The 27,837-nt window shown below is 38.9% G+C and overlaps 1 protein-coding gene across 9 annotated transcripts in view; it reads left to right on the top strand.

The window, feature by feature from the left end:
* The window catches only part of LOC124052217 (calcium-activated potassium channel subunit alpha-1), a 76,359-nt gene that overhangs the window by 17,975 nt on the left and 30,547 nt on the right, over window positions 1-27,837 (top strand). For all 9 annotated transcript variants that reach the window (XM_046376198.1, XM_046376200.1, XM_046376206.1 and 6 more), the window contains exons 3-9: window positions 11,994-12,055; window positions 17,106-17,199; window positions 17,283-17,394; window positions 22,795-22,870; window positions 23,840-23,915; window positions 24,036-24,206; window positions 25,774-25,865. In XM_046376198.1, coding sequence (XP_046232154.1) covers window positions 11,994-12,055; window positions 17,106-17,199; window positions 17,283-17,394; window positions 22,795-22,870; window positions 23,840-23,915; window positions 24,036-24,206; window positions 25,774-25,865 — 683 coding nt within the window. The remainder of the gene's footprint in view (window positions 1-11,993; window positions 12,056-17,105; window positions 17,200-17,282; window positions 17,395-22,794; window positions 22,871-23,839; window positions 23,916-24,035; window positions 24,207-25,773; window positions 25,866-27,837) is intronic.

Below are 27,837 nucleotides of genomic sequence, written 5' to 3'. Positions count from 1 at the left end.
ATGTGAGTATTTCTAGATCCTGTCACACGAAAGAGAAAAGCAAAGGGAGAAATCCTGAACAGACGTTCCAACAGGCTTGACTCAAAATGTTCAAGGATAGCAGCAGTGTTTTCACAGCGCAGAGAGGACTTTGTGGATCAGATTGCTCACTCTGTACTGTGACCGATGTCAAACAAACAGGAGATCAGGTTTCACTCTGTGGGTAGTTACAGTGCAACCTATACAACGTGAAACAAAAACTGAGCACTTGTGTGTAGCAGCCAAGGGTTTAAGGGAGGCTCCGGTTTCAAAGAGTTTTAACCTCCATGATTTTTTAAATATCTATGCAATATGGCTAATGGTTGAAATATCAGGCTACTGTCTTACAGCTTAAAGACATTTGGAGACATGTCATTTTAAACCAAAGTGTTGGAGTTATATTTCTGAATGGACAAAAAGAGAATATCTGGTTGGCTTAAGTTAGTGGGTTTGTTTATAATAATAAGGTTGACTTTTTGTGTTCTTTCGTGTTGTCGTTAGATACAATATATAAACAAAATCTTGGGACACCTCACCATCACACCAACAGGGACTTTAATGACATTGCATTCTAAATACACAGACAGCTTTTTAGCTGCAACAGCTTCCACTCTTCTGGGAAGGCTTTCCACAACATGTTGGAGTGTTTCCGTGGGATATTTTGCCCATTCATGCAGTAGAGCATTTGTGAGGTCACACACTGATGTTGGACCAAAAGGCCTGGCTCACAATCTCTGTTCCAGTTCATCCCAAAGGTGTTGGATGGGGTTGGGGTCAGGGCTCTGTGTGGGCCAGTCAAGTTCTTCCACACCAAACTCATCCAACCATGTCTTTATGGAGCTTTGCTTTGTGCAAAGGTGAGGTGATCTCTCTGAATTTCACTTATGGCCGCGTCATACCTGCATCACTTGTCAGGTGTCCTCAGCAGAACTCTGTGACTCACTGCTTTCACTCCACTTTTCTACCTTTCCCTTGCTGCTGCTGCTGTCATGTGCATCGGAATTTGTAGGAAATGAACAACACGTTTTATCAGCACAGCAGGCATCTTCTGCACCTAGTGAACCCTTCTGATGAGCACAACTTTGTGATTTTCTTTCAAAATCATGACCTCACAAAAATGCTGAACCTACTCCCGAGTCGGTCTTTTTCTCCCTACATGATCAAAATAGATTTTCGTCATTTTGTTCCTGATTTTTGGATTCCCAGCAGGAACCTGCAGGAGCCTGTTACTCCACGCTGTGTGTTCTGAAGTTCACTGAGCAGCACAGATTAGAGCTCGGTGTGTTGATGTTGGGTTACAGAGTGAATCAGGAAGTGTGAGTGGCTGCAGAGACCCTGCAGACTCGTCCCCAGGCAAACCTCAACTCTCAGGAGTATACTGCTTACTGCTCACAACAACAGCCATTTTCCTCTGCGAAACTCAGGAAAGGATTTTTTTTAAGCATACAAAGAAAAAAATCAGATTTTTTTCCTGTCTTTTTTTAATTGCAGTCATGTTTGATGCGAGTCACTTTCACAGAAGGTATAATTTATATTAAACCAAAACGTGTATCAAGCTTCCCTGTACTGTAATTTGGACAGCAGCTGTGGAGGAAAGTTCACCGGTTATTTTTGACCTGCTGTTTTCAGCAGCAGAGGGTGTTCGCTGAAACAGAGTTAATAATTATACTGCCATCAACACACACTCTATCTGACGGCGCGTGTTAAATCAGATGCTCACGGCATGTCACATATTATTATATATAAAAATGGAAAAAAAATAATTTAATCTTAATATTTAATGATTATATTTTACCAGCTTAAATTCACTTAAAATGTCTGTCAAAGAACCTTAATGATCGATTATAGAAATTTAAGTCCAGCATCAATGTTTGTAAGGACTCAAACGGATGCCATATGCATTGTTTGGGATACTTTGTGTTTGGAGAGCTGATCAAAAACAAAGTGAAATAAAGAAACACAGATGTTCTGTCTATAAGTACATGCCCTAGACATTTTTATTTTCCACACCAGCTTTGTCCAAGTCCCTCGTGTGCAACGCTGGTCTCTCCTGTCGACGTCAGCGAAGGCGTCTGTTAACGTTCCCGTCCCCCCCGCAGCTAAATGCAGGAGTGTTGCGATACTTTGCAACAGCTCCAAGGCAGCCTCTGGGACTCCCAATAGGAATAAAAACTTATAATGAGCTACCAGAAAGTGCTGTACAACTTTCCTGTAGTTCCTCCCACAATTAAAACAATGTTCAAAGTGAGAGCAGTGTGATGTAGTGTTTATATGAACTGTATTAATTAAGGGTTCTCTAACAAGCAAGGACACATCCAACTTTGCGCCAGTTAAGTTGCGTAATTGTTTGTGAGCTCCAAATTGCCTGCATAAAGTTTATCTCACCCAGTAAATAGCAGCATTTAAAGTAAATGGCACAAAGCCATTACGACTAGAGTAGTCACGAAATCACAGAAAAACATGATCCTTTTAACTCCAGAGAGCCTGAGAATCATCACATTTTTAAGTTTTCTTCACGATCAAAACATATAATAAGCACATTCATAGATACATTGCAAATAAGAATTGCTAATAGTTAATTTGGCAAACTTTTGATTGTGCCAGTTTGCAAAAATGTAAACAAATATAGGACAAAACAAAACCCTGGAACAAATAACTCACTGCAGCTGACTCACTTACCCGATTCTGGGAACAAAATGTAAAACAGGAATGCAGAAAAATATCCGAATTGTTTGTTTCATTAAGTGTCCTCTGAACAATGGCATCCACGCTTTGGACAGTCGTTTGCATCCCGTCTCTAACAGTCGACGTTAGTTTCTTTTTTTCATAGCTTTCCTTAGCCGAGTACTTTGTTGTGTTTTTGTCCTTCCAGGTCAGTCAGTAAATCGGCGCTCATAAAGATTGTTTCAGACTGCACAGACAAACAGCCCATTTTGTTTTATTGGGATAGTGTGTGAGTAAATAACATACCCGGAAGCTTTTATTATACTGCTGCCATATTTCGAGAGAGCCTTCTATTTGATATCCTGTTGACAAAGACAAGGGGATTTAATGAGTGTCTAGGGTGCAAAATGAAGGACTTCTTTGCATTGTTTTTCTCTCTTTAGTATTTTGATGTGGATATTTATTTTTGGGTTAGCATCCAGCATGTGGAAAACAGCCAAATTAGTGTGCACATCATTGTGAAAAAGGTGGTGCTGGAAACCTGACAATTCGCAGCTTCTGTTTGCTGTGCTTTAGAAAACGATGAATAAAACTCTAGTAGCATTGCTTCTCATTGAACAGAGACACAACAAACATGTTTTCCAAACATGGTTTCCTCCCTTTTGGACATTCTGATCCTGTTGAGATGATTTGCATGTTAGAGTTCACCAAAGTCAAACTTGAAAGCAAAGTGTTGTCACTGATATTAACTGATTTTGGGCCAAACTTTTGCTGTTGTAAATGCTACTGTGATCCAACCTTTAATGTAAGCTTGAAAGATTTTCACGCAGTATTGTTGTGTTTTTATTGCTTGGTAACCTTTAGGGTTCAGTGTGAATTGTTCAGTTGGTCCATAAATAAATCAAATCAGAAGATAGTTGTTGTATGGATAGGTCAGCGGCTTTTATTAGTAAAGGTCCCTTAAATGTCAGACAAGACATTCATTTCCAGTTTTAGGTAACAATGACACATGAAACTCATGTTAAATGAAACAGTGCCCACTGAACAAGTTAGATGCCATGTACACATTCAGTTCCATTGCTACAGCTGCCTGGTAGTTGTGTTAAATTGTCTGTAAATTCAGCTGTTGGAGGCGGATGCATCCGGATTTGGAAATGATGATGATGTTATTACTGAATAGCAGGTCTATCCTCTTGGAGCTGCCGTAAATCTGGTAGTGATTCCTAATGATGTGGAAGCAGCTGCATGCGTCTCCCCTGGAAGCCTGGAAGACAAAGGAATAATCTGCTTTTATTGACGAGATGAGCAGAAAGAATCCCTGAAATCCGCCGCTTTTACTCTCGAGTGTGAAAATTGCAGGCACAAAAAGTAAAGCCACTGATGAAGCCTTGCTTAGGATCCTTCACTGTCTGCACAATGTGCTCATCATGGGGGAATATTCTTAATGATTCAGCACAAGCCTGAATATTACATTCAGTATGTCTGTGAGGGTTTCCAGGGAATCCCAGCAAATCAGGTTTAAGTTTCAAAATTACTATTCTATTCATAGTGTGTGTACTGAAATATTTCCCCATGTACAGTTTAAACAATGTATAATTCAAGGTTGAATGAATCAAATTATCATCTGTGTGGGTCCCTGAGTCCTGTATAACTCAGTTTGACACATGCACATATTTCTGTGATTTATATTACATTATCATTGTATTTATTGCTTCATGTTAATTCGTCCAGAAATCCATTTTGAAAAAACACAAAATCAACGCTCCAGGTGACGACAGAACTTGCCTGAGAATCATCTCGTCTTAAGTGATGTTCCGTATCAAAGCAATCCAGTGATAAAGTCCATACATTGATGGGTAAATTGCAAATAGGAACCACTAACAACTAATTATGCACATTTTTAATTAGCAATTACAGAAACAGGCAAGAAAACCCCAACAACAACAGCCTTCACAGTACAAAGTTTAAGTACGAGAAGTATGTGATTGCCTGTGTTAGATTGGCCAACGAAATGGTCTTCTTTCTTTCCAATCTGAAAACCAGCATTTCACTGTCTTTTTTGGAGGTTTTAAGTCTGTTTTACCACAGACTACACTTGGCATCACTGATGGGTGAGCTGATGAAACAATAGTCAAAAAAATAAAAAACTGTCTAGTCTTTTCCTTATCACTTTTCTTTGATCTCAGTGGAAAAATGTTATGAAGGAAAGATGTGAAGGAGAAATCGCAAGGAGACGACCTTAGTGTTAAGAGAATCAGAAAATCAATCAATCTAAGCAAAAACATTATTTGAATAAGTACTCGTTATTGTACATTACTGAAGCAAGGCGCGACGACAATTTTCAGGGGCTGTTGAGTTGGTGTTTAAGCCACGTTAGACTAGAGAGAATCACCCACTGGGGTTTGTGGTTTCTTTGTGGTTTGTTGTAAGTAGGAAAGCGGACATCCAGTAAAATCTCCGGTGTAATTTGTTGAGTTTTATTATTTAATTTTCTGCGGTGGAATGTGGTTTTAATAGACGATCATGTCTTATGCACATTCTTGCTAAACTACTCTCCTTTGGTTTGTGTTTGTGAAGAATGGATGATTTTATGTGCTCTCTATACTGCTTTATACTCTATACTGTTCTCACAGCAATGAACCCGATGGTTCTGGTCAGTCTAATGTCCTTGATAAAGCAGTCCAGAGGGGGAAGAAACCGCTCTGGCTGGGTCACTGATCCCCACAGCTTGCAGACTGACACGTTGAACCCGTCCAGCTCTGTGACCTTCAGCTTCGCCTCAGTCATGAATCACTAGATTGACAAAACAGCTCGGGCATGATCAGAATGACACACAATGAGCTAATTTCTTACCACACACACACACATCCGGGCATTGGGTAACATTTATCATCCTTCTGCTGCTGTCGTCAGTGACTGCAGCCCATTATGCAATCTGACTGTTATCTTGTCTGAGGATGAGCAATATCATACTTTCTGCCAAGCTTAGATTTGGTTTTTCAAATAGATCTGATGCATTCATATATCTCAATACAGTACTATGAATGAAGCTTCCTACTCTGGTAAATCTGAAGCCGGAGGCAGCCCACTCAGGCCTCATTTTCCCCTCGCTCTTTTAATTAATTGAATCTGCGTAAATGATATTAGCATGCATCAAAGATGTAAGTAATAATGATACTACAAAAAAAAGGAGGGAGCAAAAACCTCATGATTGATTAAATACACTAGAGAACAAATTGAACGACTAGTTAGTAATCCTTGTGCATCGGAAAAGATCAAAAATGGGACAAACTTTGGGTAAAATCCAGGATAGAGAAGCATGATGTTTTGGATGTTTGAAAATGACCAGTTTTTCAAAATGTCCTGGTTTTGACCTCCAGACTGTGGATATCTGTCTCCTTCCTGCCTGTGACCTTGTCAGACAGCCATGTCACACAGATCACAGTGATTTGGACCATTTAATCAGGGTTTCTTGTTCGCGCAGTTGAAGCCGTAGTCTGCTCATGAAACACATGGTGGGCAGGTTATATTAAGATCATGCTTGAGGAGGGTGCCAGGATTCAGGAGCGCCAATCCCGTACCCCATTAGTATTCACATTGTGTTTTTTCCTGTCGCCACAAGCATGGGGCACATGCAGACACAGCCAGTGAATACTGTCTGAGCCAAAGAGGGACACAGCTGTCTTTTAAAGGCCCAGTCTGCCATTTTTTTTTTAGCCGTATAATTTACAGATTTGAGCCCATATTTGCATGTATAATTAAATAGTCTGACTGAGTGATGAAAAATAAGTATTTTAATTTTGCTTAGCAGGTTGCAGTTGTATTGTTTTTGATGCTGTGTTTACAAGTAGGACTTAGATTGACTTTAACATCTTCAGAGATAAATTGTAACTTTGATTTAGATGTTGTCTAGTACCAGTCCACCATATATTCATGATATTAATAATCATATTACCTAGCATACAGTCCTCTGTGATTACAGAGTGGACTATGATTAATACACTAAAAGTAAATTAAATACACAATATAACATATGGAAATACAGTAGCCTTTAAATAACAACAGAAGTATAAACACTTAGATTGATTAAGACAATGAAAAGGTTGACAAGGGAGAGGTCAGTAGTTGTTTTTTGATGCAGTATGCGGAAGTACTGGTCGCAGTTTGTGAGATGACAGTAATAACTACAGGTTATGTCCAACCAAAATACTTAAAGGAATAGTTAAACATTTTGGGAAATAAGTTGCACATATATGTCAACTTCAAGATGAAGTAGATGAGAAATGAGAAGAAGATGAGAAATTTCTTTACCATTCTGAATGCAAAATATGTCGATAGAGGTTAAGCTACATGCCAGACCATTACCTGTCTTGCTTTACAGTTTGGTTTTTGTACAGGTCAAACAAACAACATTTAAGTCATTACTTATGAGCTTTAGAATTGCTGGTGCTTTATTTTTAGTGCGTTGTTTGGACAGAGCCAGGCTAGCCGTTTCTAGTTCAAGTGCTTGGGTCTGCTACATATTTACAGTACAGATGTGAAACTGTTGTCAGTTAGTTCCACACTTTCATGTGTGCAGGCTTCATGATTTACTTTATTTTGGCTTGACTTATATTAACCGATGACATTTTTTGACCACTACAGGCAGCACAGGTGTCTGCCGGTTCACATACAAAATAATTTGATCCATTGTTAATATAGAAATAAAAAGTGCTGCTTTGGTCAGTTGATGCACAAAAGGGCCATTAAATAATTGTTTACCCTAATTCTGATTGACAATCGCAGTCTGAAATCTAGCAATATAATCAGGATTATAATTTTAGCTATAATTGTGTAGCCCTATTTCAGGCCTGTCACAAGCTGTGTGTACTCGGTCGAGCTCCAAATAAACAGTTGAGGACCTCACAGTATCAAAAGGTAACAGTGAGGTCAGTGGTGGCCATCGTCCATCATGGGTCTTCAGCAACCAATGTTCCTTTTTTCCCAGATTATCCATATGGAAACAACGACAACAACAGCCTGAGACTGCAGAGCTGAAGTTGCAGCACATGTCTTGTCGCATGTCCTTTCGGCAGTTCAGAGCAGTAATGACACCATAAATGTCTCAAATGTTCATTCAGTGTCTGCGTTTGTCAGGGCTAAAGTCGTTCACGTTTATGGCTGTTGTTGTAAACGTGCTAATTTGCTGTTGGCACTCTGCGCTAAGGATAAGCTGTGCAGCAGCACTGAAAACAAAGTCTAGTTAGTGAAGACAGTTATGATGACCGTTCAAGGCCCATCACACATTTACAACTGCTTTAAGACTGATGTAACCACACAAGCATCCAAACTACATGTAGTAAAAATAATGAGCATGATGATTTGTGTTTTTGCAAGGTGATTCTCAGGCAATCCATAAAGTAACAAAATAATATAGAAGATCAAAGTGAGAGATGCGTGACCTGGATGTAACATGCAGGAAAATGGAGATAGATGTGTTTACTTAAATAAATATGGTCAGTTGACTGCTCTCAGAAATCTCTGGCATCCCACCGATGACAGCTTTGACCCTTCAGCGACCGCAGGTTTTAAGGGAATGTGGAACAAAGTGACCCCTCGTTCTTGTGAATCCTGTGTTGAGATACTGTAGCAGCTCAGAATAACACAACCTCCCACTGCAGAATTTGTAAAACATGTTTCTACCTTATCTGACTCTCAATGCGCTCTCATTAGATGCTGTTCTTTTAACTGTACTACTGCTGGAAAACTACATTTTTTACATTTTTAATACATTTTTAGATGATGCCAATATTGTGTATTGTTTTGTTTTTTTAAATGATCAAGTACGACAGTTTACTCAAAACGCACCCTTGCTTTTCATCGTTTAAATTTGAAAATATGTCATTTGCATGTAGGTGACACCACCTTGAGCTTTGAGCTGAGCTTCCCGCAATAAGAGTGATTTTTCTGCCCAAGTGAAGATCCCATTTTCTTTGGCAGGTTGTGCACACTGGTGAGTCATTCTCCATGAAGAGTAGAGGAGCGTGAGTGGGCTCTCTGTGATGTTTGCAGGTTGACTTCTGAATGTTAGGAACTGCTCGTGTGTTGACAGGATCATTGGTGGTTTTATAATCTATTGTGTGAGTGGACCTAAAAGAATTCTCTAATTGTTATTATTTCTAATATGTAGGAGGAAATCTGTGTTCATAATGTTTTTTGGTTTTTTTTTTAAGAAAGGCAGAAAGAAATCTGTCTCAGGTTAGTAAAATAAAAAAAAATAAAAAGGTCTTTACTGCACCACTTAAAGACACTGAAAAACACTGTTAATAGAGTTTTTAAAATTTTGAAAGATTTTGTCATTGTTTTTGCATTTTGCCTATGAAAACTTGGCTTCACCTTTCTTCAAGGACTTGAGATTTGACCTGGACTTGTCTTGAGTGACTTGAAACTTGTTTTATATAGCTTGTGACATGACTTGGACTTGACTTAATTAAAATATAAGGATAAATGACTTGAGAATCGCTGTGACAGACTTGAGACTTGACTAGGACCTGTTTCAAATGACTTGACACTTGACTAGGACCTGTTTCAAATGACTTGAGACTTGACTAGGACCTGTTTCAAATGACTTGACACTTGACTAGGACCTGTTTCAAATGACTTGAGACTTGACTAGGACCTGTTTCAAATGACTTGAGACTTAACATAAGCTTGTCTTAAATAATTTGTGACTTGACTTGAGACAGACTTGCTTTGGCGGACTTGAGAACTGACTTTATTTTGTTTCAGATAACTTGAAACTTGACTTAATTTGTGAATTGACATTATACTTTGACAGAGTTACAAAGTTGAGACTTGACTTGGGTCTGTTTCAAATAACATGAGTTGTTAATTGGATTTATTTTAAATAGTTTAAGACTTGACTTAGACTTGTTTCGAATAATTTGAAACTTGACCGACTGACTTGTTTTAAATGACTTGTGACTTGCTTTGACAGACTTCGAACTTTTTAAAAATTTTATTTCTAACAGTTTCATAAAAATGTATTTTTATATTTTTTTTTAACATGACTTCCCTCATATTTTGCTATTGACTACAACATTAAGTGAAATAAATGCAAATTAGCCTACATCTTGCCAGCTCACTTAGTTATCATGCGGTGGTCGGTTCTCCCTGCGAGTCCGATCTCACTATGCCCCCTTGTGGGTGGAACCATCTGCCAGCAAATGGCTCAAGGTGGCTGAAAATACAGATGTGATGCATCATTATCCAGTGACTGAGATGAATGATGAATGCTGGCAGCGTCTGGTGTCACCTCATTGACAGATCCAGTCATAAATGCCCTCTCTTTGTTACAGCCTGTGTTATATTTACAGCCATGACTGAATCCTCCTCTGCCGGCAGCATTAGCATCTCTAGGGCTGCACCAACATTGTTTCCAATTTCTAAACTGGGATGGTCATAAAGAGATTTCCTGGCTCTCGAAGAAGAAGGGTCGATTAAAAATGCATGCTGGTGCAGGTTTTGTCATTAGGGAGCCATCAGTGGTTGCAGGTTGACAATACAATTTCACATCATGGAAATGAATTAGACTGGGCTCATTCATTATGGATGCCCATTGGCTTCTTGTTCAGGATGGCCATTGTGTCATTTCTAAATAGATGAAAGCCAGTTGGTCGAGATAACCGAGTGTAGTGTATTTCAGGATGTAAAACATTTTCTTTTCTGTCCGTATCTCTCAGGGTCGAGCCCTCGTCTACATAAGCGCTAGCTTTTAAAATGGAAATTAGGACACTCAATTTGCAACAGTTTTAATGAACTCCAGTGTTCGACTTTTAAATATCAATTGATGATACTGGACATTAGTTTTAAAGAATAAAAAATCTCGGCATTTTCTAACCCAGATGGCACAAAATGTGTTTTGTAATGGATGCATTGTAAAATATATAAACTGTACTGTGGTTTAGTTTCCTTTGTAGCTTATTTTGTGATAGGTATGCTCCAGTTAGGTAACAGAGATTTTCTCCTCTGCCCTCCATTTCTGATAATCTTCCACCTTCTTCTGCCGTTAGACAAACACAACATGACAGCAGTCGCTTTTGAATGTTTCTGCGCGATGCTCAGTGACAGTAGCGTTGTGTCAGGTGAGAAGAGCAGGTAACACTGATCGAAATGACAGAGTGGTCACCTGGAGACCACTGACTTCTAAATGTCTAGCAATGGTGCATGCCCTGTTCATTTCCAATTAAACTATTTGTATTTGCAGATAAGCCTGATTTCCTGTGGTATTCCCGACAGTTATTAAGTTTCTCCTAAGCTCTCTCAGTGTCAGAGCTGTCACTCGACAGCTTTTGCTTTCTTCCCATGTTTATTACCCTGCAACCTGCCTCACCCGTCTGCTCTGAACATCTATCGCCCTACTCCAGCCTTCAGTTTATTCAGCAGCGTCCCCCCTGCAGAAAGGCAGAGTGACAGGGTAAAAGCAATACCCCCATTTTTATTATCATTCTGTTCCACTGTGGCCACCGAAGCTTCAGGCTCTGCTGCTGCATCCTTCTTTGTTTGTGTCTGTGAAAGCCGAAGCCGCGTTCTGTCACTTCGCCCACTCTTCCACTTCCAATTTACATGATGAGCCGAGCTCTCGTATATTTATTTACACTGTCACATGTACAGTTACTGATGAGTCTGTTTCTGACACTGCTGTTCCAAACTGTGACTCTTTCTTTTTCATTAATTCAGCACAATTATAACAAGCTTTACGAGAGGTATCAAGGTCCGTCATTATTATGCATTAAACGTTTGTTACACACTTTGAAACACGTTTTTGTAATTTGTTCAAGGTGATGTGATAATCTTGTGCTTCTGAGAAAATAAGTCGTCCAATAAAAGATCTAGAGCTGTAGCTAACAGCTAGCTTATACAAATACAGTCTAAACTTTAAAATATAGCAAAAAAAAAAAAAAATTCATATGGTGATATACAGATTGATCTTCTATCCATTAGCTAATCGATCAGTCATTGCAGCTCTGAACAGAAATCACAGTCTGATATGTGTATTTTCCACTGCTGCGAATCTTGTGAGGTCATTTTCTGATAAATTATTATCTCGTCATCTTGAGATAATGGCATTATTTGGACCTACGGCCATAAATCGTTTCCCTTTTTGTAAACTCCTCCAAAGTTAGTGCTGAGAATCAAATGGGTCAGATGCGTGAAGGTTTTTTTAATCTTAAATTAAATGTCTGCTGTCTCATTTTCAGCTGGTTTTGTGTAAAAATATATTTGGATGATTTATTCAGTAAAATGGTCTTTTTTTTCCTTTCTTTTCCCAGGTGGTGCTCGTATTTGCTCTCAGCATCGGAGCCCTTGTTATATACTTCATAGATTCTTCTGAGTAAGTATTTTTTATGAGTTAAATCATCACACTGCTAATGCTGCTCTGGTTTAAAGGTCACAGTTAGCCTTGTTTTAACCTGCTTCCCTTTACGTCTGGAGCCCATCTCACAATAAGATCACATGTTAACACTGTTGTAGTGTCACCTGAAATTGGACAGACGGAGACAACTGAGTACTCTAAGAGAAATCAAAAAACTGAGAAGTGACCTTGAGTTTTGTTCAGTCTCTGACTCTTTGAGCTCAAAACTTACAGTAGCTTTATGCTGTATGTACTGTGGTGTTATTGCAGCCTACCTTGCTGTTAAAATGATGTCGCTTCAGTTATACAGATCGTTATGGTTTGTTGTTTAAAAAAAACAAAAAACAAATACAGCCCACTGCTCCTGTGTGTTTCACTGCATGTAATTTGCTGGGTGTTGCATGTGTGTTCAACTAAGGATGGGTTAAATGCAGAGGACAAATTCAGTGTGTGTATGTAAAAATATATATACTGCCAATAAAGTGATTCTTAGTTCTTAGTATGCATTTCAGATGCGTACAATTGAGACCTCAGTCAGTAATTGGTTCCCATATCATAAATCCTCATATAGCACATATAACATCATACCAGCCTTAATAACCCTGAGTGCTTTGTGCTCTGTAGATCTGAGAACAAGTAGATGTTGGCTGTTTTTCCAATCCCCTTTCCAGGTAAACTGCTCTGAGCTTACTGGCGATCCCTGCTTTCAAACAGCCTGTACCCACAGATGAAATTTGATTAATCTCTGTAATGAAAGGATCAGACCCTCCAAACAGACAGGAAAGACCAAAGTTCCTGTTCAAAACAATCACCATCACTCATCAAACCAGAGGGAAGCGGAAGACCCTTTGAGCTCCACAAGCGACAGTATAATGTTACTGTGGCCTGGTGGTGTTCAGACAGGACGTGCCATTAAGAAGCAGAGAAAAATACACCAGGGTAAAAGATTTTATCAAGCCCAAAGGGAGTCTCTGCTGGGTGTTATGTTAAGACAGAGAAGAGAAAATGAGCTGTAAACTCACATAATCTAGCTCATGGTCCTGGAGGCAGACATTCAGGTTATTTGTTTCTTCATAAGACCACATGCAGCTGAGGGTTTGGCTTGCTCTGATGTGGTCTGTGAGCATGATCTCATTTCATTAACTGGACAAGCTCAGGTAGAGTTACATCCTCACCAATGCCATCTGTGGCCTCCTGTTCTCAGAACTTGCTTGTAGCAGCTCCCAATACCTTTTCACCTGATGAAGGATGACCTACGACCTCTGTCTTTAACCTCTTCACACACAAGAAGGAGTGTTGTTAAATAAACAATGAGGAATGATGCTGCAGCACCTGTTCAGTGACTTATGTTCATATTCGTCCCGCTAGCTTCTTTGTCCCAGTTTTTATTCAGTCTTGTCCAGGTCTGTCTATTATTCAGCCCGTATTTTTTCACTACCTGTCAACCCAACAAGCCGAGTACTTAAAGCCAAAGAGCAGCCAGTTAGCTGCTCTCTTGCGTGCTTCTAAGTGGCAGCAGACTGTAATAGATACAACCCTTCCTGTAATTAGTCCTGTGGGTTTGCTGAGGCTGTTGTATGATGGGCAGGCTGACCTGGCTGGAAGTGACACAGGGAGAGACGTCAACACAGAAGACCCACTTAAATCTGTAGAAAGGGGCTCAAGCTCGTGAGCCGCACACAGAAATGAGGCAGACGGTTAGGTCCCAGTGGAAAATTTCTTTCATGAAGCTGTAGGCGTGTCTTACTTTGCATCTGGGTCCATGTAGTTCATGTCGGTTGTAAGTTGGGTGTGGAGAGGGACACGTTGCTCTTTGTTTCATCAGTGTTAAAGCAGAGCTGGGCGTCAAACCTCAACACTGACTGCTGAGCAAACTGTGTCCGTAGGGAAGGGGTATTGAAAGCCTCGTTTAAGACGTTTATCATCATTAAAGTTTCATTCATTGATTTCTTTGGCCTCCAGGGGGCAGAAAAGGCCCACAACAAACTTACAAAATCACAGCCTGGCATATGACCGTTCTAAACTTATGTCTTAACTTATGACAGAACTTGTGTTGTGAAATGTAGCGCTAAGCACATATTAACAACTTCATTTAAACCTGCATCTGCTTATGTTTTTTAGCCTTTCAGGGGCAACATAACAAACTTTCAACATAAAACTGCTATGGCTAACATGTTAGCAAACAGTGCAGCATTTCTTTGGTGTCATGTTTCTGCCCACGTGGTGAATGTCAGTCCATTAGTCACTCACCTTTTAGCTGTTTTACTCTTTAGAAAGATGTCAGTCTGCCATTTGGCAGTAGGCAGGACTTTATCAGAACCGTTTTAGACTGAAAACAGATGGTGGCGTTTTTTTTGGAAAATTTTGTAGGCTTTGAACAACAACAAAAAGGAACTAAAAGAAGCTAGAAAAGTCTGCATAACTTCTAATCATTAGATTATTTATTATGTATGTCAAAAAAAAATAAAAATTGATCAGTGAAACTTTAAATCAAGATTTTGCTTATTGTAGATTTCATGCACAAGGGCATTAATCCTGATATATTTGAGAAGTTTTAAAGACGTTTTGTAGAATATTTTATTTAGCGCTAAGTTAAGTATTAGCATCGAAACCTGTAAAAAAAATTTCCATCAGTCGCTGGTTAAAGTGATCTGCGCCATCGGAGCCACCAGAAAACATTCCCATCTCCTACATGTGAGCTCTCCTGTGCTGTTTGATCTGAGACCAGAGCCACTGTGGGCAGGGAGGGTTTGTGATCCATGACAGGCTTCGTACTCTTCCCAACCAGGCCTACTGGAACTCAATTATTTAGCACTGCAGGTCTGCCTCCACTATATGGTCTGTCACCCTGCTATGACAGGGATTTGCAGGGATGATGTGTCATTACGACGAATGAGGCCAGAACTATCCAGCGTGTTAGGACTCTTCGTAGAGGTCTGTGACAGAGAGGACTCTTGAGGGTTTACTTAATGTTTATTGTAAAGAATTCTCTCAATTCTGCAAGACAATGGGATGTAATGTAAAGTGTGAAAAAAAAAAATTCAAAGCATATCAAGCTTGTTTTTGCCTTTTCAAAGTCAAGACAAGAAGTCCAGTTCAGTTCCCCTCTTTTATTCCTGAATAAGACATGTGATGTTTTGCTTTAAGGATGCAAAAAAAGATGTTTAATTTTCTTTGGGTTGAAAGGATAAATATTCAGGAGACAGAGTGATGGGACTGTGGAACTTCATAACCAATTTTCCAACCAATTAAATCCAGCGCCTTCTACACAGAGTTGATCATCTGTGGTTTCATCTGAATGCAGTGGAGCAAGAAGTCCGGTTTACACTTTAAATAATGCAGCCAAGCTTGGGTAATATGCTGTGTTGTGGTCAGGAGTTTTATAAATACTAATGAGGACAGTTTGAGTCTTCATCACATCAGCAACCCCCTGATCATCAGCCACAAGCTCAAACGAGTTGCACTGCTTGTGCATCAGATCAGTGAAAAATAATCCCAGAGGCATTTTAATGTCACCTCATGTGCTCCGTGAGGACATTTTTTTTTAATCCAAGGGACTTTATTAGATTTTTTTTTACATAACCAAAGCAATTTGCTTTAAGCCGAGTGGTATTAAACAACACAGAGGAGATTGTTGTTATTGTTTCGAGTGTGGCGATCCTGCAGGTAGAAGCTGAACAAAGAGGCATGAAAATGAACTGAGAGGGACTGAAGAGAAGAAATACTGCACATAAGGACTAAAAATGATTCACGATAACCTGTGCTTTAGAGGAGTGCTTTCCAAACTTTGGTACTCTTCAAAATGAGATGATAAACATTTGTGTCACATAATCAAACATGACACGTCTACAAGCATTAACCAAAGAGTCATTTTTCAGTCTCAGATTCATGTTTTAAAATCGTTTTCCTATAATTCACTCAAAAAGCAAATATTACAGTGAAGTCACAATATGACACCTTAGCGTAGCTTTAGGACTGAAACTAATGATTATTTTCATTATCAATTAATCTACAGAAAATGACATGAAAACCCGAAGTTATTTGGTTTTAAGATGTGAAACCTGGAAATTCTCACATACGAGAATCTGGAAGCAGCAAAATATTTTGGTTGAACAAATAATTAATGAAAAATCACAACTGCTCAGTGTAAATTTCCTGTCGAGTGACTAATTGTTTCCTCGACTAATTGATTCAGCACTAACACGATTAACCACTCACTGTTTCCATCATAAAATCTGTCTGTTCTGTTTTCATTCATTTCACTCAACTGACTTGTCTTACTCAAACATATGTTCCACATCCAAGTTATTAAAGTTAACTAACTGCTTAACCTCGAATGTACAGGAAACCTGTGTTCTCATTTTAGGTGTGCATAATATGTTGAAAAGATATTTTCTTAACTTCCTGGTCATAATTACTCAACCCTACTAACCTATTCCAGTCACATTTACTTGATTATTTATTTCTCTTTTTATTATTTATTTGAATTCTTTGTGCCAGATACAAGCTTTGCGAGGGTGAGACTTCACTGCATTGCTAGCATTTGCTATGGCTGCCTGATGTCATAAAAGAGGACATGAACTCTGCATGCGTTTAACCCTTAAACTACTGCCTTGGCTCTGCATTTCCATCCTGTCTGACTCAATATTTTACCCGAATTGTTGTCTATGAGATACGGAATGCAGGCCTGAAAGGAAAACAGCATTGTTTTCATCATGCAGTGTTGCATCAGACAGATTTTTGCAGTTATTTAAGGGTTAATCAGGTATCTCAACAGGTTATTGCTTGTGTGACTATAAATGCATGTCCTTTCTCAACAGAGAAGCCATTGGAAAACGTCAACTATTGCACTTTTTTCAACACTTAAGTTCTTCTTCTTTTAGAAAATTTTAATTGCATTTTCAGGAAAAGAAGAATGCAACTTTTATGCTTTTGATGAAATACTGTTGATATATATTCAAATCATCATGATCACAAAACGGTATTTGTGAGACACTAAAAATGTTCTTTGTTTGTTGCTCTCTATTAGTCCTATTGAATCCTGTCAGAACTTCTACAAAGACTTCACGTTGCAGATCGACATGGCGTTCAACGTCTTCTTCTTGCTATACTTTGGCCTCCGTGTAAGTAAATCTACAATTTTATTGTATTTGTATCCGTATACTTAAAAACTGCGAATCTCATCCTTAAACCTTAATTTTCACAGTTTATTGCTGCCAATGACAAGCTGTGGTTCTGGCTGGAGGTTAACTCGGTGGTGGACTTCTTCACGGTTCCTCCGGTGTTTGTGTCGGTGTACCTGAACAGGAGCTGGCTCGGTAAGGATGCTCGCACAGAATGAGCAACAGACCAAGCAATCCTTTGGGCTTGTATTTAGGATGCTGTGGTGCCACCCAGTGGATTTACCAGGAGTAGAATCTGTGAACAGTGAACGCACCAGATAATCTCAGCACGTCACTGAAGCAGCAAAATGGAAACTTTTGGGTATTTGTCGGTCATTTACATTGACACACCTGTGATATTAGCCATATACGTTTGATCATTTTGTCATGAAATCAACCTTGCATGACATGCATGAAAAGTCTGAATGACTGTCAGTGTTACAGTGGTAGTGCATCAAATTTGAAAGTACAGCACAGCATGAAAACTGAAAAGCACGGTCATTCAAAAGCCTTATGAGCTTTACTGCAAACTGATGCTTGTTTGCGTGACAACATTATCAAACACTGTATGGCTGTCAGCTGGTGTGTCATTAGGACTTGCCTATATGCAAGTTGATCTGAATGGAAATGTAATTTTACGCCATGTCTGCAGCCACATGTTGAGGGCATTGTGCTGCGGGGGTCATTCACATGCCCTTCACCTGCGCGGCTCTCCAGCACACCTGTGATAACAATCGAATGAAATCATGCTGTCATTGAAAGGTACACAACAGGATAAAAAAAGAGAGATAATAAGCTTTGCTTTGAGGCTCGAGCAGTGGAACAGAAGTCAATCTGCTAAATGTGTGAAGCTCATCACTTGAGAGGTCTGTGAGGAATTACAGGATTAGGGCGGATCTTTTTTTTTTTCTTTTTTGCTGTATTACAGATTTTTATGGCTGCTTTTTTTTCTTTTCTTGTCAGCTGAGGAACAAACCTGCTGTGTATCCAGCACCTTCCTCATTGAACACCCTCTGCTTTAGAGTCAGTTTGACAGCTTGATAAATACAGTTGCATAACGTGCCTGTGTGCTTTCCCTGGGCTAATGTACTGTGATTTATGGTGCGAAAACAAAAGAAGTAGAACAAGCTAATGCTGGCTGCTGGTGCCATCTAGTGGACATGTGAGAGTATGGCTGGCTTTTGATGTGATAAAAAATTCTTCCAATTTTGTTACAGATTTGGGCAGCAGCATAGAAAAGTCCATGTTGTTTGGATTATGCTGATGGTGATTTGTTGTTAAGTCGCGAGCCATTTTATTGCTGTTATTGTAGCAGGCAGTTCTTATATCGGGCTTAAATGAATCTTTGATATTATTTTCAACTTCAACTCATTCAGATTTATCATTAGGACAATCTTTGTCTTTTTTGTGGCCATTTTATGTGCAAAATGTGTGCTTTGGCGTATCTTTCTTAAAACCATTTGCATGCACACTGGCTATTGTTCTGCTTTTGTGCTTATGTTGCTGTTATGTGTTGCTCTGCCTCACTTTTGTGAACGGATTATTCCCCCAGAGCCCTCCTCTCCTGCACCGCATCTGCTAGGTGTGTTTGGATGGAAAGATACCTCAAAGCAATCACGTTTAACAAAGGACAACCACAAAATGACACCAATATATATATTTTTAGAAAAACTAGATCAATATGTTGTTTGCTGGTGAGGTTTCGGATTTAATGACAGTAATGGAGTAATTTTAAACACTTAAATGAGAGTTGTAAGAGAAGTTGTACATTGAGGACACATGGGAATTGAACAATTGATGTTATAGATAACATATGTTTAATCCAGTTTTGCTCTTAAAGTGGTAGTCTTTTTGGTTTGAATCTCGGTGGTAGTTTTAGTACTGATGATTGTTTTGGCTGCATTTTCCCAGAGTTCCTGAGTCAAACAGTGTGAACGTGACTGTGAATCTGTTGTTACTGTTGCCATCCTGTTGTTCCTGTTTCTGTAGGTGTTGCTCTTTTTGTTGTCTCCTCAGCCACGCACGGCTCTCACTGCTGCTTCTGTGTTAACTGAGCAGTTTTTTTTTACTGTTTTTCACACTAACCGAAATTCAGCACTTCCTGCAAACTCCAAACGGCAAATATACAAGCATTCATGCTCTGTTCGTGAGTTATCTGAATGCAGGTTTGAATATACTTTTGTATTTTAATCCAGATTTACTGATTAAAAAAGATTTTTGCTAACATGAAGCATAAAAAACATACAGACATTTCCTGTGGTTGGTACAGCTCACTCCAGTAGAGAAATACATAATCTCCATCAATATGGCCAGTGAGCAATCGGTCATGTAGGATTAGTAAGTGATTTACTGTTTAGTTAAACTGAGGTTAAACAGGTGGTTGGGTCATAACCAGCTCAGCTGCGTCTGCTCGCAGCTGTCAAACTCCCTCCTCTGATCAAAACTCCATATTTCAGCTGGCGTTCAGCCAAAATGCCACTCTGCCAGTCCTCACGTCTGAACATTTTGACACAAATACACACACACACGTGCACACAGTACATGCGCTAATATTCTCTCATGCTAACACCCTCATTGATGCATGACAAGCTTGCGGGCTGACATACATACATATGTAGAAAATGCAAAACACAACATGCAGCAGCTAATAAACACCAGTCTGAAGTTCTGATCTGCTGCAGGTGTGAAATACAAGCAGCACATTTATCTCTGAGAGTGAAAATAATCCAGTGTTATAAACAGAACATAACTCTCCCAGATGAGACAGCTATGTTAGTTATGTCTTGGTGGCGGCCACGTGTTGCTAAAGTGTAAGAACACAGAAAGAGGCTTTTAGTATTAAATTGTCTACTAAAACTAAATGTCCACAAATCCTCTAAAGCCGTGGTGTCTTACCAGAGGGTCGGGACCTCCGCACATTTCACAAGTCAAATATGAAAAAGAAATAAAAGAAATGTGTAATTTGATAGAGGAGACAGTTTTTCTGGTAGAGTTGATTTACATGCAGGTGTTGACTTTTTGATTTGTGATTTCTTGCAGCACCTCGTCACTGGATACAGCCGTCTCCCAGTTGCAACCAGCTCAAATTTATATAATTAGTGGAGTCCTGAAAAGAATTCTGAAACATTAATAAAACTCTGTGAAGCAGAAAAGGCTGCTGTTAATCATCTTGTGGCCCCTCAGATTTATGTTGGGGGGGTCCCAACCCCGAGGTTGTTAACCAGTCGCAGCTCATAACGTAACTACGGAATAAGAACAATGTGGCATAGACAAAGTTTAATATGAACGTACAGTCACATTTCAGCTCATTTGTTGGAAAAATGAGAAGGAAAAATTATTGCAGTTAATAGACACTTGATGTTTGACATCACAGTGCTAAATTTCACCATTTACTTTCATATTCAGATTTAACTCAGATTGAACTTAGATTTCTGTCAGCTGTTGTATTTCCCCTCTCTGCAACGATTTTTTTATGACGCGCATTTAGTTTTAACTTCAACTACAACAGTGGTTATTACATCAACTGTGATTAATTTGGGGATTATTGCAGAATGACTAAATCCATAGAAAAACACAATTATTGCCAAAGCTTCTCATTTTTCCATACACAGCTTTACTGGCTGTTCACATCACTTGTTTTCCGCCATAAGACAAAGCTACATGCTGTTCTTGTCCAAGATTAGAGAATGAAATTTGGTTTGTCAAGAGCTGTTTCAGGGTTCTAGGGATGAGATGTAGGTTAGATTGTGAAGCCAGTTGATGGACAGACTCGCTGCCTGGCCTCTTCGTTTCCCTGGATGAATCCTAAAGGAGCTTACACTCTAATATCCTGATGGGAAAAGGGTTTGCTTTAAGCTCGCCGAACACGCCTCATCACAGCGAGAATACTATGAAGGTCTGAGGTAAATCAGATGACAAAAATACTTCAAAGAAGAGTTGTTTTGGACGCGAACCTGGTGGGTGCTGTTAACATGACAGCACCTGTTTCCCTTTGGTTTTTTTTCTCTTTTTGGAGGAGGATCATGTTTTTCTCCGTGAAACTTGGCAAGGTGGAAGCAGAGTGCTAAAGACTTGGATGTGAAATAGAATTTGGACTTGGAAGTTTGAAACTTTTGCCCACCAAAAGTAATTTCCAGACATGATTCCCACTAAGATGTTAGTGTACAGGGGGCCCGATGGAGGCACACACTCTCAGATGATTTCTAACACAAGAAGGCGCAAGAAATCGACAGGGGAGCTCTTCCAGAAGGGCTACAGGGTCAGGATGGGCCACGGACATGTCACGGAGAAAGAGGACCAAGACAGCATCTGGTACAGCCTTGGTGCATGCTTCCATGTAATCTCCTACTGGGGTAAGATCTGCAGGATGTGGGGACGAAGGGGAATCTCCACTAAAGCTGACCACTGGCGTGTCCAGAAGTCTTTGGACTCTGTGTGTCAGCTGGAGCAGGTTCAGGTTCAGGATTTGCTCTATAGCCTATTATGCACCCCATCTGGCAAACATTCACTTGAAATGAAAAATGAGCTTTGGCGAGGCACACAGCGGTCCTCGTCATTTTATAAAAGATTATTTATTTATATTTTTCCAGCTGAATGATTGCCTCTAACGTCTTTGATTTGTGTCATTTGGCATTCAAACAAGTCCATTCCGCCAGAGAAATTTGTCTGCTCATTTAATGCACGCAGAGATGGATTTTACTTGATTGCTCACTCGTGGCTGAGGTGGCTTTTAACCGACACTGCAGTGGACTTTTTTTTTGCAAACTGAGTTGGATCTATGAATCATTTGCCTTTTAAACTCAGGTGGGAGGTTCCTTTTAGCAATGCACCTGAAAGATGAAACAAAAAAAATAAAATAAAATATCTGTTATTTTGCTTCATCAGCTGTGTTTTTGTAGTAGATTGTGTTTTCTTTGTTGCTTGCATGAGCTTTTTGGACATAAATAGCTTTAATGAGGTTGTAATTTGATTTAACTCTAGTGATGGTGTGATGCAGTCGGTCATGTACGACAGCACAGGCTGGTGTTGTCATTGCTGATATTGTTGGTGTTACGCCGTCCTTGAACTCTTGGCAACAGGCGCAGGCTCTATTTTTTTTTCCTTCCCTCAAATTTAGGATTTGACGTCACGTCTGTTTACTGATTCGATGTGGCGTGACAGCGTCCACCTGCCTCTAATCCAGGTTTTCATCTCTTCCACGTTCAGTTTTCCCCCGCAGGAGCAAAACCTGTATCAGGTGGATGCCGGTGCTTTGCGAGGCTCCTGAAAGTGTTGTGAGTTGGTGAAGAGAGAGAGATTTGAGATGTTGAGCTTGTTTTATTCCTCCCACATATTCCAAAATACCTTTTTAATGTACCTCTTAGTATCTTAGGCTATCTTGGGCTTGATCAGTTGGAGGCTTTTTTTTTTGTTTATCAGTATGAATCCGATGAAGTTGATAAACATGGATGAAAGTGTGAAAGGTATGATGTTCTTGTTCAGTCGAATGCTACCGATGTTGAATTTAATTGCTATATCATCTTAATGTAACTTCTTTATGATCTTCTTTTCCCACAGGCTTGAGGTTTTTAAGGGCCTTAAGGTTGATACAGTTCTCAGAAATTTTACAGTTTTTGAATATACTAAAAACAAGGTAAGTGTATTCATATTTCATCTCACTTTTTGTCAGTGTAGCAGTGTGAACACTGCATGTAAAGTGATTGTGAAGTGACATATTTTGTAGCAATAAGCATGAATGTGGTTTTATTTTGAAGGGGAAAAGCGAGCTTCTTTTTCTTGCAATGTTTTACCAGAAGCAAACCAAGCATGCACGCTTGCTTTCATTTTAATTGGCGAACATCAAGTTAATGTTAAATTAACAGTTGTGCAGTCAGCAACGTGATTTACTTGCATGATAGAATCTTGAATGAAACAGCTTTCTGTTCGTCTCCTCGCTGCTTAGAATTAAAGCTTTTAGCACAGATGTCAGGAAGAGCTTATAGAGCTACAAAATGCTTTAGAATAATCTCCTCACTCACTCACCCACTCAGTGACATGAGAGTAAAGATAGAAACACAAAGTATGAGACAATAGAGGTCATGCAGGGTCTTGGTTCACAATAAGCTATGCACTTCATTACTTAAAGATCACTACACATATGAATCTTATGTACAAAGCGAAGGGGAACTTTGCTCGCCAATTGCATGTGTTTGCCTTTAAATTTGATTTTTTTGTTCAATGACATGGAATGAAAATATAAACCTTTTGTGGAAATTGAACGAAAACCTTGTGTGTGAAAATGCATGTTTAAAGATCTAGCAGAGCCATATATTTCCATATCTTCTTATGGCTACATTTGAACTGTAATTCCATATGCATTAATGGAAAAATTGCTGGCATGTTATGGTGCATTTGTTAAATCATGCTCACATGGAAAGGATCAGGATTCTCACTGTAGCTACACTCTCTTCCATTGTGCCTGAACACAATGTAAAAGCTATATAAAGCCTTTTAAAGCGAGCATCTTCCAGACCAATGACTTGTTTTGACATCTTGGACTGATACCAATGTGACAGCTAATTCTTAATAACTCTTACTTTGTGTTCATTTTTTTTTTAAATAGCAACTCCATAAAGCTGGTGAACCTATGTTCAATCTTCATAAGCACATGGCTGACTGCAGCTGGCTTCATTCATTTGGTGAGTTAGTGGGGACCAGTTAAGGTGAAAGTATGTTGGTGTAGCAACTTTGAAAGTGCATACTTTGCCAGAAGATTAAAATTAAAATGGTTGTTGTGCAAATGTCGAATTCTGTTCCAGGTGGAAAACTCAGGAGATCCTTGGGAAAACTTCCAAAATTCCCAAGCACTTTCCTACTGGGAATGTGTCTACCTACTCATGGTTACTATGTCCACTGTTGGTTATGGAGATGTGTATGCAAAAACCACCCTGGGCCGCCTGTTTATGGTCTTCTTCATCCTTGGTGGTTTGGTAAAAATCCCTCTTATTACTTATTCCTGCTTAAAATCCACCCTGCTATTGATCATCACACCCTGCCAGGTGTTAACACATGCCGGGATGCTCTCAGCTTAGGACTCCCTTCACGTGTTGTTCACACTGAGGTGTTGTACTACAGTGTGTTGCATGTCATGTGCTATATGAGTTGTCTACAGTGTTGAGGCATTTATTCAGGTACAATGCTGAGCTTTTGTTCTGTCATTTATTAATTCCTTTGTTACATGTGGAACATCTGAGAATTTTTTGCATTTTTTTTATTAACTGTAAAAGTACTGTGGTTTCAGGTGGCTCCACCTTCCTGCTTCCCCTCCCTCTTTCCAACAAACACAATGAAACAGGGATGATTTCTTATAGTCCAGCTTGATGGATGTAGCGACATTATCTCAGTCTCAGCACAAATATTTAAAGAATTATTAGGGAATGAAACACATGAAGAGGATTTCACAGAATATAATAAGATGATGAAATGAGTCCTAAATCTTACAGAAAATGACCTTTCTGGGATTTGCCACAGACTTGAATCTCCTGATAAAGGAAAAGCCAGAGATCATTTAGAGGACACCGATAACCCGGCTCATGAAGTATTACTCAGGCGTGGATTACACAGCATGGTGACATATTGTAATATAAAAGTGACATTTTATATGTCCTTGGACAGTTTAAACTAACTTACTGTGACCGTCAAAATACACGAGCAATGAATGCAATTTCAGACTCAAATGAAGCTTACATTATCTTTGGGGCAAAATTGAAGAGAGTTTCCAAAGACACCAAATAAGTCACGCTGAATTTGGTGGAATTGTGTTTAAAAAAAAAAGATAAAGAAAGATGGATAGAATATTTCACTGTGTAAACATCATAAAGCTTAAAGAGTTTATTGAAGATCTGTTTTTGTCGTGACGTATTATTCGTACAGATTCTTTTTATTTTCTTAGTGGTAGTTTATTTTCATGATGGGTATTGCATTCATTTTCTCTCCTGTAAAATCTGTGAAACAGCAGTGGTGCACTCAGTAAACCATTTTTTAGAGCAGTAATAAGAGATAAATACATCGTGGCATTTTGAATTCACTCTGAGTGAAGTTCAGCGTGGGGTCTCTGAGTTAAGTTAATGTCTGCCATCCATTTGGCTGCGCTGCACAGATCAACCTGACATGTGTGTTTGTTGGACGAAACATGGCACATAAGGCTTTTTCTTAATTTCTGTAATTTTTATTTTTCTATCACAGATTGTCATTCTGCTCATCAGCTGTCATTTTTCTCCTTTGTTCTTCCAACATCTGTAAATATCGGCCTTATAATTTCCTTTTTCATTCTCATACTACTTCTTGATATTTGGGATGTAACTGTGATATAACTTAAGGCTACATTCACCTGATATTGACTAATCTCCTTTTCCCTGCTACCAAATAACATAAATACTTACTCCTGCACTCACAGTAGTGTTCGTCTTTCAGATTTTTCTTTAAAGAAAAAAGGACCTGCTCTTCTTTGCCTTTCTTTTTTTTAGTCTCTTCTTCTGTCTCCTATCTTCTCCTTAGGCCATGTTTGCAAGCTACGTCCCTGAAATCATAGAGTTAATAGGAAACCGCAAGAAATATGGTGGTTCCTATAGTGCGGTTAATGGGAGAAAGTAAGTATTCAAGGAGGCTCTACTGCCTCCGCCGCAGTAGAACCTTCTCTGCATGCCCTTTTCTTTGTCTTTTTCATGCATGTAGGCCATGTTTGCTCGCTACGTGCCAGAAATTGCTGCTCTCATCCTTAATCGGAAGAAATATGGAGGGAGTTATAACTCGACCAGAGGCAGAAAGTAAGTCAAACAAACAGAAAATCAGCAAACTTCTAATGGTGTGGTTTTGTGTGACTCGAGTGGCCCTCTCATGAAGAGGTCACGTACCCTGAATTTTGCTTAAACAGACGTTACGAAACTGTAATTTGAAATGTAAAGATCTCAATTAGCACTAAAGTCACACTGTGACTGAAGAACTTGGCCATGATTAATGTGTAGAGTTTATTGTACTGTATTGCTGCTTTTACAAGCTATCATCGCTGTTTGTCATAAATGAAAGTCTGCTTTTACACTGCAAAAAAAAGAAAAAAAACAACAACCTCAACAAGTGATTTGTGTCTCAGAAGTCTTTATTTCCTTCAAAACAGAAATGTGAAAAAAATTTGGTTGTGCTGTCAGATTATTTTACATGTTTCAAGTGTTTATAAAACTTATTTTGTCAGTATATCAAAGAAAAAATTACATTTAGGGAAATTCTTTTCAAAAAGTCAGAACCCAAAGGAACTTGCTGCCAGCCATTTTTTCCCCATTTTTTTTTAAGACAATAGGACACTGAGACCAAAAATGACTTGATGAGACAGATGTTTTGCAGTTTAGTCATGTCCATATGCTCTTGTCATGCTTGGTCATGAGGTTGACACATGTAGGATTTTCTCACTATGATAAAAAGTCTGGTTATCCATGCGACTAGTGTAGAAAAAATGAGCAAATATTGTTTAATTGATCTGTGGAATGAACCACATCCACATTCAGTTAGGCTCTGTAGAGCCCACACCCATTTTATACTGTGTCCTGGTCAGTTGAACATGATTTGGTTAGTTTATTTATTTATTTAATTTTTTAACCATTGACTCAACTGGTGATGCAGCTTAAATGTTACTATTAGTGAAGAGCTGCCCCAAGAAACAATTTCATGATAATAGTAAATGTTAAACCATTGTGTAACACAAGTAGGAAAGAGTCTAAACTTTTAGCTTTGGTTTGCTAACATTAGCTAACATGAGCCACCGTGAGCTGCAGAGGATAATAAAAATAATAATAATTATTAATTTAACTTAAGATTTGTAAGAAAAATTGCATCTTTTTTTCTTCTTTTAAATGTTTTGCTTCAGATCTAACCGTTGCCATTGTTACATTCACTTTTCTACACCTTAAGCGACGTATCCTGGTTGAATAACGCAGTTTATCCTAATTGTATTCCCTTGTGACACATTTAGAGAAAATCCTACATGTCTTGTGATGTCTTTCTTGTACTTAGGCTGCTTATTGTCAATCTGCATTTGTGTCAAATTTGTGTGTTTCAGTCATTCATACAGTTTTGCTCACTCATCTGCTCATTCACACCGACACCCAAATTTGTATACCTGACAAATTGTCCAAGTAATATAAAAATAAAGCAAATATCTCAACCAGTACTCCTAACTAATTAACTCTGTACTGTATGGTGTTACTATAGAGTTGAATCAGTTTATGTTGTCTTGAAGGGTAATAATTTATTCCTAATAATGTGGTTTATTAATGATAAATGACAAAATAAGTAAAATAATTAGATTTTAAAAACAATAAAGGATAAATGTGATAAAGTCAAGCTTACTAGAGTTCAGCCTCGATGAAATCAAGTTCATACATCCAGTCCTGTATGCCATCGCTTGCTTCATGCTGATTTTTAGGATTTTGTCTTTCTGTTCCGTAAAAACTTGTCTCGCTATGCTTGTCTACGCTTTGCTTCTAAACATTCTTGGCCTTTATCTTCAGTCTGACCTACACCCTCAGGACTAAATAAGATCATGAGTTTACAAGAATTGTTTAACATTTT

This window comes from Scatophagus argus, chromosome 21, assembly GCF_020382885.2.
Source record: "Scatophagus argus isolate fScaArg1 chromosome 21, fScaArg1.pri, whole genome shotgun sequence".
In the NCBI taxonomy this organism is placed as follows: domain Eukaryota; kingdom Metazoa; phylum Chordata; class Actinopteri; family Scatophagidae; genus Scatophagus; species Scatophagus argus.
The sequence above is the reverse complement of the archived record's forward strand: the minus strand, read 5'-3'. Positions and strand labels throughout refer to the sequence as shown.